A 13,208-nucleotide genomic window follows, 5' to 3' on the forward strand; every position below is an offset into this window, starting at 1 on the left:
TTGCCCAGCAAGAGATTATGTTCTTAGGGCATAGAATCAGCAAAGGGATGGTGATGATGGATGAGGGGAAGGTGCAAGCTATCCTTGATTGGCCTTCACCAAGCAAAGTGACTGAACTAAGATCTTTCCTTGGTTTGGCTAATTACTATAGAAAGTTCATCCAAGGGTACTCCAAGAAGGTTGCCCCTCTCACAGATTTGCTGAAGAAGGACAAGAAATGGGTGTGGACAGATGCATGTCAAGAAGCATTTGACAAGTTGAAGGTGGCTGTATCTAGTGAACCTGTGCTGCGTCTGCCAGACTTTGGGTTACCCTTTGAAGTCCATACTGATGCTTCTGACAAAGCAATTGGTGGTGTTCTAGTGCAAGAAAAGCATCCTGTTGCATACGAGAGCAGGAAGCTAAATGAGGCAGAACAGAAGTGTTCAGCCCATGAAAAAGAGATGATTGCAGTGATCCATTGTTTGTTGGCATGGCGTGTGTATCTGCTAGGACCAAGGTTTGTGGTGAAAACAGACAATGTGGCTAATACCTTCTTTAACACACAAAAGAAGTTGTCACCAAAGCAAGCTAGGTGGCAAGAGTTACTGCAAGAATATAATTTTGTGTGGGAGCACAAACCAGGCAAACACAATGAAGTGGCTGATGCACTTAGTCGTAAACAAGTGCAAGAGTATGTGGCTGCCTTGACTAGAGTGGAGTCAGATTTTGTAGATAGGATCAGGGAGAGTGTTAAGCTTGATGCTACCTATCAGAAGCTGGTGCAGGATGTGACTGCAGGCCTTGTGAGGCGCTATTGGCTAGAAGATGGGTTGTTGTATGCCAAGGGTGGCAAGCTGTTTGTACCAAGTGGAAAGATCCGAAGGGAGTTGCTGAAAGAAACTCATGATCCATAGTGGGCAGGACATCCGGGTAAGGATAGGATGTATGCTTTGTTGTCCCGTTCTTATTTTTGGCCTAAAATGGAGTTAGATATTGAGTTGTATGTGAAAACCTGTCTAGTTTGTCAACAAGACAAAGGTTTAACTCAAAAGGAAGCAGGTTTGTTACAACCTCTTCCCATACCAAAAAGTCCATGGGTTTCGATTTCAATGGATTTTATTACTGGTTTGCCAAAAGCTAAAGGGATGGGTTCAGTGTTTGTGGTGGTTGATAGATTCTCAAAGTATGCGGTTTTTATGGCTGCACCGAGCACATGTACAGCAGAGGTGGCTGCTGATTTGTTCTATAAAAACGTGGTGAAATACTTTGGGTTGCCTGAAGATATTGTAAGTGATCGAGACTCTAGGTTTACTGGTCGATTTTGGACTGTTCTGTTTGGTTTGATGGGTTCTGAATTGAAGTTTTCTACTGCAAATCACCCACAAACAGATGGGCAAACAGAAAGGATTAGTGCTGTGTTGGAGGATTATTTGAGGCACTATGTGACTGCCAGCCAGAGGAATTGGCTAGACTTGTTGGATTCTGCACAATTTGCTTATAATTTGCACAAGTCTTCATCAACGGGGATGAGTTCCTTCGAGTTGGCTATGGAGCAGCAGCCTCTCACACCTCATGAGATTGCTAAGCAGCGATCAGGGGGCAGATGTCCTGCAGCATACAGATTTGCTGTAAACAAGCAAGAGCTGATGCAAGAGGCACAAGACAGCTTGTTGAAAGCTCAAAGAAGAATGAAGAAGTATGCTGATAAAGGAAGGAGACCTCTTGAGTTCCAAGTGGGGGACAAAGTGCTGTTGAAATTAACACCACAGATTTGGAGGAAGTTTCGAAATGAGCAAATTCACAGAGGTTTAATCCCTAAATACGATGGTCCATTTGAAATAGTAAAAAGAGTTGGTGCTGTGGCTTACAAGTTAAAGCTGCCAGAAAGGTTGCAGATTCACCCAACCATCCATGTTAGCTTCTTGAAGCCTTATCATGGTGATGCAGGAGAGCCTGCTAGAAATGAGGCAAGGCGTGCCCCGCCTACTGTCATGGTTCAGTTTGACAAAGAAGTGGACAGAATCCTTGATAAGAAGGTGACGGGTTATCGAAAGGGAGGAAATATGATAACTTACTACTTAGTGAAGTGGAAAGGGGTGGCTGAATCAGAGGCAAGTTGGGAGAAAGCATCAACATTGTGGCAGTTTGAGAAAGAGGTGAAGGCATTTGAGGATACCCTCCCGACGAGGACGTCGGCTTCTTCTGGTGGGGGTGGTTTGTTAGGAGTTTTGCTAGTTGCTGATGATGGCATGAGGAAGTGGAGTGCTTGGACAACATCAGGCCAGTCACATGGCTCAATGTTTTCTCAAGACACCAATGGCTCCTCATGCCTATCCAATGAAGCTCCTAAGTGCTCTTTGAGGGGGACAAGCCCAGCCCCCTTGCTGGAATCAGTTTGATGAGCATGATGAGGGGCAGCATGTGGAGGCACCTTGCTCCACATGATGCCCCAAGGCCATGGCAGAGGAGGGCCATGGTGGGCAGCAACGGTTTGTTGGTGATGGGCAGCAGCAGGTGGTGCTGACCCTACGTGGTAGTGCATGGCATGATGGCTTGGCTATGGGTTGCTTCGTATGTGGGCTTGGTGGCTTGTGTGCAAGGCAGTGCTGGGCTGCTGATGTTAATGCTATGCTGTGCAAGGCATTGGGCTGGTTGGTGCTGGCTGAATGTATGGACTGATGTGTGTGGGCTGATGGCAGTTACTTAGTGTGCTGCTGATGGGCATGATATGTGGGCTGTGATGCTGATAGGAAAGACTTGGATAGAGGGCCAAGGCTTCTAAAATGTGATGGACATCACGTGTGGGTTGCTGGAACATGGGCAGAAGACCTATGATGAGATGCTGAGTGTTGGGCTGACATGTGCTATGTGTGCAGCAGCAGTTGGTGGCAGTTACCAACGTTTCCTAGCATTGTGGGTGCTTCAGATATGCAGTGCAAAGGCTGGAAACGTGTAAGGCAGCAGCAATGAGGGTGTCCTAAGTCAGACTACATGTGGCAGCAAGTCCAAGAAAAGGGGCAGTTACTTGGTAGTAACTGCCAATGCAGTTTATTCTGTATGTTATCCTAGGCTGTTGGGGTTGTCAACAGCAAGAGAGTGTATTGTTTTGCTTTGAGAAATTCGTGTGGATTCTCAGGCTTCCTTTGTACTTGATATTAAGTGATGAAGGTTGGGGTTGGTGCCCTGTAAATACTGTGTGTGCTGTGTGTGTGTGCATTCTCTTTATAATTCTGTTCATAGTGTTCCTACAGTGCGTGTGTGTGGTGTGTTGGCTGAGACTAAGTCAGTGGGCTTAGTGCCATCATAGGCAGCAAATTGAAAGAAAAATTTGACCCTGTGACACACAATGAGGTCTCTGCTTTTATATATATATATATATATATATTGATATTGATAATTTGTTTAAAAAAGATCAATCCTAATTTATTTTGATTTTATCTTGAAAGAAAGTAATATAATTTTAACACTACTTGTAAGTTGTAACTCAAAAAACCAAATAAACCAAATATATATTAGAATGATAGTGAAAAATTTTGGTTTTTCAAAAGCTTAGGTAGCAAGTATAGAGGAAATCAACTAGAAGTGGGCATTGATATACAGAGATATAGACTAAAGCCAGAATAGTTCAGCCAACTAAGACTTATTAATTTCCCAAATGATTCAGGTCAGCTCATTGAGTCCTTTTTCCAGGCTTCCAACTAATCTGGCAAAACAATTCGATAAAAAATTTCATAAGAGTTGAAACCTGCCAAACAAAACCAGTCCATCTCATTTATTACGAGCAACTGATGACACAAAACATGTTGGAGTAATGCTGTCATAGCAACAAGCATACAATATCCACCTTTCAAAGTTGACCTTCAGTTTAGAACTTCAGAAATAGACCTCTGAAGGTAAAATTCAAATACTGCAAGAAAATTAAACAATTTAGTTTAAAAACATTTTAGGAACTTGATTTTCAATTCCAATGAGCTGGGATGTTTATTTTTCTTGGAAAAAGTTTGCATGTAAACACTTTGCACGTTTGAAAAAATTAGAAGAGGATTTGAAAATGTGCTCAAATTGACAATAAAAAAGGGGTAGTCAGAGAAGAAAAAACACAAAACAAAAAGGGTAGCCCCAAAAGCATTTTAGGAACTTGATTTTCAATTCAAATGAGCTGGGATTTTTTTTTTTTTTTTCTTGGAAAAAGTTTGCATGTAAACACTTTGCACTTTTGAAAAGATTAGAATAGGATGTGAAAATGTGCTCAAATTGACAATAAAATAGGGGTACTCAGAGAAGAAAAAACACAAAACAAAAAAGGGTAGCCCCAAAAGCATTTTAGGAACTTGATTTTCAATTCTAATGAGCTGGGATTTTTTTTTTCTTGGAAAAAGTTTGCATGTAAACACTTTGCACGTTTGAAAAGATTAGAATAGGATTTGAAAATGTGCTCAAATTGACAATAAAAAAGGGGTAGTCAGAGAAGAAAAAACACAAAACAAAAATGGGTAGCCCCAAAAGCATTTTAGGAACTTGATTTTCAATTCCAATGAGTTGGGATTTTTTTTTCTTGGAAAAAGTTTGCATGTAAACACTTTGCACGTTTGAAAAGATTAGAATAGGATTTGAAAATTTGCTCAAATTGACAATAAATTATTAAAGTAACATTGAAAAAAAAAAAAAAACATGTGAGTAGGTTGGGGAAAATGCTAGTGCTGACTGCTGCTTGACCCATCTTGTCCCTTTTTGTGTTGCACAAGTTTTTTCCATTTTAAAGAGGGGATGGAACTGTGACAAGTTGATTATTACTCTACCTAGGTGTGAATTAATCACTTTTGTTGTTAAAGCCTTAAATCCAATATAAAATAACTAGTCACTAACTAGTGTAATACAAAGAAAGTTTGAAAAATGAAGTATTGTTAAATAAAAAGTTAAATTAAGGAACTTATAGAAATGAACATACATAATTTAATCATAATTTTTTTTTTAAAAGATCAATCCTAATTTATTTTGATTTTATCAGAAACTAATATAATTTTAACACTACTTGTAAGTTGTAACTCAAAAAACCAAATTTACCAAATATATACTAGAATGATAGTGAAAAATTTTGGTTTTTCAAAGCTTAGGTAGCAAGTTTAGAGGAAATCAACTAGAAGCGGACATTGATATACAGAGATATAGACTAAAGCCAGAATAGTTCAGCCAACTAAGACTTAATTTCCCAAATGATTCAGGTCAGCTCATGAGTCCTTTTTCCAGGTTTCCAACTAATCTGGCAAAACAATTCGATAAAAAATTTCATAAGATTCGAAACCTGCCAAACAAAACCATTCCATCTCATAGAAGTGTAAACTATTATTATGAGCAACTGATGAAACAAAACGCGTTGGAGTAATGCTGTCATAGCAACAAGCATACAATATCCACCTTTCAAAGTTAACCTTCAGTTTAGAACTTCAGAAATAGACCTCTGAAGGTAAAATTCAAATACTGCAAGAAAATTAAACAATTTTTGGACAAATTTTGGGAACCAACAGAATAAGTTTTCTCTAAAACGCAAGAACTTCTAATCAGTATTGTCTTCTCTTCCAGTAGTCTTACTACTCTAAGCATGTATCCCTCTATGAAGACTGACCAAGCGAGTTGAAGTATCTATTTGGGATGCCCTCACAGCTGAACCACTCTGATAAGCACTCCTCCCTGACCCTCCATATGCAGTGCCTTGATACCGTGTGCCCTGATAGCCACCACCCCGTGACTGACCTGTCCGGTCCCTTGAATAACCGCCTCCAGCAGCTTGGCTTAGTGGGAAAGGTCTCCCTCCACCACCATATCCTGTGCGCCCAGTGCCACCAACTTGCCTTCCCTGAGTGAAAGACAAGTTTTCTTGCCACCTACCTCCAGGAGCAGCTGTTCCAGCAGCATAATCCTGGTTTTCTCTCCGCCTCTGAGGCAGATCCAAACTACCACCACCTAGCCTTGCTTCTATCGCTCTCTCATTACTTTCTGCAAGGACAGAGAGCTTCTCTGTAAACTGGAATGCCAGAGCTTGCAACCTAGTGTGCTCAACATCATGGAAAACGATGCACTGAGTTGGTTGATCCCAACTTGCATGGAGCTCCTCATTGATCATCATCTTGCTGACAATACTGTGAGTCTGAGCATCTGAGAGGTCAAACAGTTTGGTGAGCTGGTCCAAGCTCAGGGAATCATAAGATGAGGAATAAGTAAATAGGTAGGTCCTCAGAGCCTCTTCCTTGATCTTAGCCTTGAGCATCTCAAGCACATTCTCTCGATTCCTTAGAAGCTTCCACGCATCAAGGGACTTGATGACATCAAACGCCTTCTCAAAATCTCCCTTGCTAAGGGCCCTGGTGGCAGCCATTACATGGTCTCTGACATTTTCTGGGGGACCTGTAAATGTTTGCCTCTCACTCACCTCAATCAACCGTCGGAAAGTCTTACTTATGACCTTGCGTTTTGCATCATGAATGTTAGCTGCCATGTTGGGTACTTCCAGCAGCATAGCACATATCAGATGGACAGCCTCCAGGAGCTCAAGATTTATGTGCATGTGGTATGGCATTTGGCGTCTCCTTTCAATCCTTTCCTGTTGATTTTGAGCAGGGGACAATTACAACAGTGAGTCCATGGAACATACATGTGCACACTTACATAACATAGAAGATTAGAAGCTAATCCAACAACAATATTTACAAGAAAAGATGTGCAATTTTTAATCCCCAATGGAATAACCAACAAATAAGTCTCATACAACACATTCTACACAGCCTACAAGCTTTCATTATCATACACAAGATAAATGAAATCTAACCAGCAGAATTGCAGCTAACCTCACATCAAAATCTACATTCAATTTTTTATTAACCTTAAATGTAATGGCCATATCATACAGTCACATCATATATTACCTTTACTCCTCCATCATCTCATCACATTGTACCCTATTTTGTATGATGTACCATGATGTGTGCATGTATGTGTAACAAATTAAAATCCAAACAGCAGTTGGACAAAACCTCACACAGTATGAAAGGTACACAATCATACTACATTAACCATGGTCTAAGCAATTTTTTTTCCTCAAAAAAATAAAAACATGGTCTAAGCAATTTACAAGTTTCTAACTTTTTTTAAAATTTTATTTAAGAAAAGAGTACCAAATAATTATAAATGTATATATGAAACAGAAAGCAAACATCAGTACCTGTTCTGGAGTCTTCTCATGATATCGGCTTTGCGAAACACCTTGTGCAAGCAACTCCTTTACCCTTCCACCAGAATATAGTTCAGAGAGGCAGCCATGGCCCTCAGTAATTAATCCAACCGGAATGCACATAGACCAAGTTGGGCCATAGCTCTATTGAAAAGGATCTGTGTTGATATGTCCATATGCTGAATACCTTCCTGTAAGTGACTCATTAGCAGCAAGTCACATGAAGTCGAAAACTCGTCTAGGAGAGCATGGTGGTAAATATCACATAGCATACTTCTTGCTTTGGTCCGCTCATCCCCAAACTTGTAGATGAGGGACACCAAAAAATCCATGTGAGTCCTGCTATTCTCTAGAAAGGTGGCTTTCCGAGGCACAAGCTCTGGAGTAACAACAAATGCAGATGGCCCCCTACCTTCCTCAATCACTTTAGGCTCCTCAGCTGCTTCTCCATTATCTCTGTCTCCTGTCTGCTCAGCCAGTTTTCTCATGGCATCATAAACCTCTTGTGGCTTATAATAGATGAGTTCAACCCGCTTTAATGCAACCTTTGCAGCAGCTTTGAGGTTCCCAACCCGTTCTAAATAATCCTGGACATTTTGAGCAAGAACTGAAAACATAGGCTCATCCCTGAGTCTCTCAACATACTCACGAGTGTGGGGATCAATGCATTGCAAGCTCTTGAAAAACTCACTGTCTATCTTTTCAACAAAGGCAACCAAGTTTCCCCAAACCCGGATAGTACCGTTATATTCTGGTCCCTTCTGGGTTTCATTTTCATCAGGTTCCACCATATCATCTACCACAATGTTGGGATACTGGACAAGAATGTCCAATATCACAAGCATGTTCTGCACGCATTTCTTCCATACATTTATAGGCATGTAGCCATTGAGTCCTGGATTGACGTCAAATTGTGCCGAGACAACACTAAATAGAATTTCCAGTTTTTGAGCAGGGGTCTTAGCAACCTTGGTCAAAAAAGTAAGCTGCTCAACCTGCTCAAATCTTCCAGTTCCTTTCCTACCTCGAGCAGCCACAACCTCCTTGAATTTCTTGTTAACAGTATCCCATGTGATCTCACTAGGATTCTTGAATTGCTTATCCATAAGCTTATCTTTCTTGCTCATCTTCTTCTCCCACTGTCCATCATCATCATCTTGGCTATCCCCAAACTTGTCATCATCATCCTCATCCTCATCCTCAGAATCTTTGAATTCAATTTTTGTCGGATCCTCTTCAATCTCTGAATCAGTTTCTTCATTCTCATCATCCTCGTCATCCTCATCCCTTTCCTCCTCACTCTCAGGATTTTCTCTACACTAAATAATCATATCCTCATATTGTTTGTTGTTTTTCTTCAGCTTTTGTTTCATTGAGTTCAAGGCCTTGGCATTGCTGCTGCTCATCTTCTTCTTTGCATCTTTGTTTGCCAAAGTCTGACTCAGGAAGTCCTCCAGCATCACAAGTGTTTTTATGTAAAGGTTAGGGACCTTTTCAGACTCTGTGACACGCATGACTTTCTCCAGCTGCTTGTTTATCTTGTCAAAGCTTTCCTGCAAGCTAACCCAGTCGTTTATTTTCATCGCATTCTTCATCTGATCAACCGTGGCTGACATTTCCTCAAAGCGCTTATCTTTTGCAGACCTGACAACCCGCTTTTTGCCATCAGAGTCATCGCCATTTCTGTCATTCCCATCATCAATATATTTATTTTTCATGTTATTACCTACGTTGCCAGCGTCAGCAGACACATCATTCTCAATCTCATCACCATAATCACTATCATCATCCTCAGAATCACTACCACCCTGTCAACAGCAAAAAAAATAATAATAATAACAGTTAATAACAACCTTTATCAAAACTGGTTCTCAAAGTTTAAACATAATACAGAATAGAGTAATTGAGACGAGCAAGGCATCAAAATAAAAAGTAAGAACCTGGGACGTCCAAAAACGCGAAGCCATCTCAGAAATTGGTTAAATCCAACAGGTTATAAAGCTCCAGAAACTGCATTTTAAACAAAAACCAAACAAAATTTCAGATACCTCAGTGAATTAACATATCAGATTCAAGGGTCTTAACAAGCATCACACAATAACATGAACAAGATAAAGCACTTAAACCCCACAAAACAGTTAAAAACACAAAAGGGTCCTATGGTTTTTGGGAAAAAAAGTTATAAATTTAAACAAGTTAATGCTCTTACAGTTTTACATTCTTGCCATCCACATAAAATACACATTAACCAAAACATACACACACACACAACTCAATTGGGACTACCTATGTGAATATGAGCAAAAGAGCATCAAACACTGAAAATCAAAAGTACCCTTTTACATAATAAAACCGATTCATCAAAACCCAACAACCATATACTCTTAATTTTTCAGGTACAACAACGAAATCAAAAGTTTGATAATTCATACTAGCCTCTGGAAAAAATCCAGATAATGCAAAAATAATAATAATAATAATTCCTTAATTATATTAATAAACAAAAAAAAAAAAACAAAAAACAAAAAACAAAACACGTATACATACATAGAACAAAAACTAAAACAAATCTTTCATGGTTACCTGTTGTGTTTGTGGCGATGTTGGCTACAACGTTGAGAAAAACAAAAGGGTGTGTTCGTAGAGTCACGAGAGGTTATGGAAGTGTTTTAGTGTTTTATTCTGGATGGGCTAGGCTTTGTTTAGCCCAAGGGCCCAACCTAAATTTTAGGTTATTAGTTTTGTTTTTACTTTTTAACGTTTCACTAAAAAAAAAAGAAAAAAAGAAAAAGGGATTATGTACTTTTATTTTTTGGAAATACACAAAATTAGAGTAATCATATTGTGGGTTTTATTTAACTTAATTTGTAAAATTTTTTTATGGTTGAATAAGAGATTTGGGGTTCAATCCTCATTTACATCAAAAACAGATTGGTATCTTGATCTGATGATAAAAAGTTATTATCATAAATGAACATCATAAATTGAAACTTTCTTAAAAAAAAAGTTATCCTATTCTAATTTGAAATTATTAAAAAAAAGAAGAAAAAAGAAGAAGACCAAATTACAATGTAACAATCATTTACAAAATCAAAGTGTAATTGTTATGGAAGTATGGTCAAAGCCTATTGTTTATAAACATGCAAATGTGTAATTATGGATGCATTGTAAAACTCAAACATTTTTTCATATTAAAAAAATGGTAATTTTGTCAATTATATTGGACTGTAAAAAAAAATCTAATTATAAAACAATATTTAATAATCTAATTTGTTTTAGAATTCATTTTTTTTAATTCTTTATCTCTCTTATTTTTCTTCTTCATCAATCAAGCAGTCATAACCTTCCAAAGCCCAACTATCTATAGCAAATAAAAGGAGAGAGTGCAAGAAAGGGGAAAGAGTTTTGAGTGAAAATAATAATAATAATAATAATAATAAATTTAAAATTTTTAACAAGAGCTATAGTTCTTTGTAATAGCTTTTTCAAACCTTTTGAATAGTATGCATGACCAGTATTGTAGGGATTTTTTTTTTTTTTCCTTTTTGGAATTTGATTAATAGGATATTCTCCATTTTAGAGTTTTAGGTATTTTACTTTACATGATCAAATGAGAATGCTTTTACATTATGATTCTTTGTTGTAGAATGTTATTTTTTTTTTCGTTTTACACTACCTCTCAATGCCAACCTAAATGAAATATGATTAAAAAAGAAAAGAAAATCAACATGTGTTAAATTACCAATTCTCCCTAAATTTATTTTGCTCTGATCCAATTCATGGATCATATTAAAACAGATTCTGTTAAAGATAAAAATAAAGCACCAACTCTAAATCGATAGCATGGCTTTTAAAGTTTATACTTAATATGGTTTAATTTCAAATGTTTGCCGAGCTATATAGATATGGATATATTGTATATATAGTAGAGTAGATAAGCTTATTACATTTTCTATTATAATCTCCTTTTCAAATATCTTGCTTGTAACAATGCTATTCAATCAAGAGAGCTTTGCAAATGATTGGAAGGCTCCTATGTGTGTGTATATATATATGATAGCCCTTTTTTTTTTTTAAGAAATAAACACATACACACATACTTTCTAGTTTGTTCAAAAGTTTTTTATTTTTATTTTTAAATCAGAACCTGTACCTATATCATGGGCCTACATTACATGGTCCATATTCTTAAGAAAAATGCTGAAGTTATAAACTATTTTACAAATAGCTAATATAGTGAGTGATTATTAGTAAAAAAAAAAAAAATTAATCGTGAGCCCAGATGAGATCCACTAAGAATTTGTTACATTAATAATTTGTAAAATATTATAGATTAGTCTATAACTATAACATTACTCAATCCTTAATCACATGATTAAATTGAGAAGGCAATGCCACAACTCACAAGGAAAACGAAAAGGACAGGAAGGTAAAAGATGATCCAATCTTTCTGCCTTAATTGTCTCTCCTCCAATAACTCAAATTTTTTTTAATCTGCTTTGACAATTTCCCTTTTTGAGCAGTTCACTCTTTCTACAATTGAAATGTTCATCCTTAGTTAATTTATCATCCATGAATGTAATAATATAATTGAAGAATAATGCTAGAGATACAAACTATTTTACAAACCGCTGATGTGGTAAGTGATTATTGGTAAATAAAAAAGTGATATTAATTGTGGACCTAGATGAAAATCAATAAGAGGTTACCCACATCAACATTTTGTAAAAATATTATAAAATAGTTTGTAACTGTAATATTACTCATAATTGAAATGCACCATAGCTAGCTATAGTTAATCACCCAAAATAATTAAATTGAAAAACAACCCAATATATTCTCTCTCTCTCTCTCTCTCTCTCTCTCTCTCTAAAATGTCTAATCACTCAGAACCCACCACCCCATCCTCCACCTCCACCTCCACCTCGATCTCAGAACATGCACCCTCCATATCATTGGACTCCCTATCTAAAACCAAATCGGCCATTGAATCTCTCTCTTCCATTCTCTCCTCCTTTCCATCCAATCTCTCCTTTTCTATCTCCTCCTCCAACACTAACCCTGCTTTCTCTCTTCTCCATGACCCCCAAGTTGCCTCCCAAGTATCCTCCCTTCTTCGTGAACCCAACTCTGGAGCTGGTGACAGCAACCTCTGTCGTTGGCTTTATGACACTTTTCAATCTAGTGACCCTAACCTCCAACTCATTGTCCTCCGCTTCCTCCCCATTATTGTAGGGATCTACCTCTCCTGTGTTGCACTCCACAAACCCCTTGCTGGCTTTGAGGCCGTCCTTCTAGCCCTTTATGCCCATGAGACCACCTCGCGTGCCAGCCAACCCATAACCATGAACGTACCGAACTTGTCACTTCTTAGTGTTTACCATGAAGCCAAAGCACCCATTAACAACAACTCCACAGAGCTTAACCTAGCAGTCATATCTCCTAGTTTGGAGCCACATGGGACTGTAAGGTCTACGAGAAGAGCCAGAATAGTTGGGGTGGCCTTAGAACTATACCACAGCAAGATTTATCATATGCCAGTCGGGTCCAAGATTGATTTCTGTGAGTTTTGTGTGGTTTGGGCTGGTCAAGACAATAATGATGATGACAGGGACTTGAAGAAGGAGAGCGAGTCAAATGGTCGTAAAGAGGGAAGGATTCCATTGCCATGGGAGTTGCTACAACCTGTATTGAGAATTCTTGGTCACTGCCTTATGGGGAACACGAAAAACAAAGAACTGTTTGATGCGGCATGGACAGCATGTAATAGTTTGTATGCAAGGTCTATGCATGATATCAATCCTAAGGCACTTTTGGCCACTGGGAGTTTGCTTAAGCTTGGCAAGAAGGCTATGGAGCCTTCGGAAGATTTAGATCCAACTGAACTACGAAAGTCTAATGTCCTTGTCATCTAAGATATATACTCCTATCATAGCATATATCCTTCCCCATAAGAATCCATTTTACAAATACTTGTGAGATTATATGTGAAATTTTGTTT

At 38.2% G+C, this 13,208-nt stretch overlaps 1 protein-coding gene and 1 pseudogene across 1 annotated transcript; one reads left to right on the forward strand and one right to left on the reverse strand.

Annotated features, from left to right (window-relative positions):
* Window positions 1-5,357: 5,357 nt before the first annotated feature.
* LOC115987198 lies at window positions 5,358-9,255 on the reverse strand (annotated as a pseudogene).
* Window positions 9,256-12,081: 2,826 nt separating this feature from the next.
* LOC115984640 lies at window positions 12,082-13,122 on the forward strand. The gene has a single exon (XM_031107665.1). The coding sequence runs from the start codon at window positions 12,082-12,084 to the stop codon at window positions 13,120-13,122; it is 1,041 nt and encodes a 346-aa protein (XP_030963525.1).
* The last annotated feature ends 86 nt before the right edge of the window (window positions 13,123-13,208 follow it).

Source organism: Quercus lobata, chromosome 4, assembly GCF_001633185.2.
Source record: "Quercus lobata isolate SW786 chromosome 4, ValleyOak3.0 Primary Assembly, whole genome shotgun sequence".
NCBI classification, from domain to species: domain Eukaryota; kingdom Viridiplantae; phylum Streptophyta; class Magnoliopsida; order Fagales; family Fagaceae; genus Quercus; species Quercus lobata.

Excerpts from the sequence above, each read along its gene's own strand:
- LOC115984640 (XM_031107665.1), top strand. The coding sequence starts at position 12,082 with ATGTCTAATCACTCAGAACCCACCACCCCATCCTCCACCTCCACCTCC.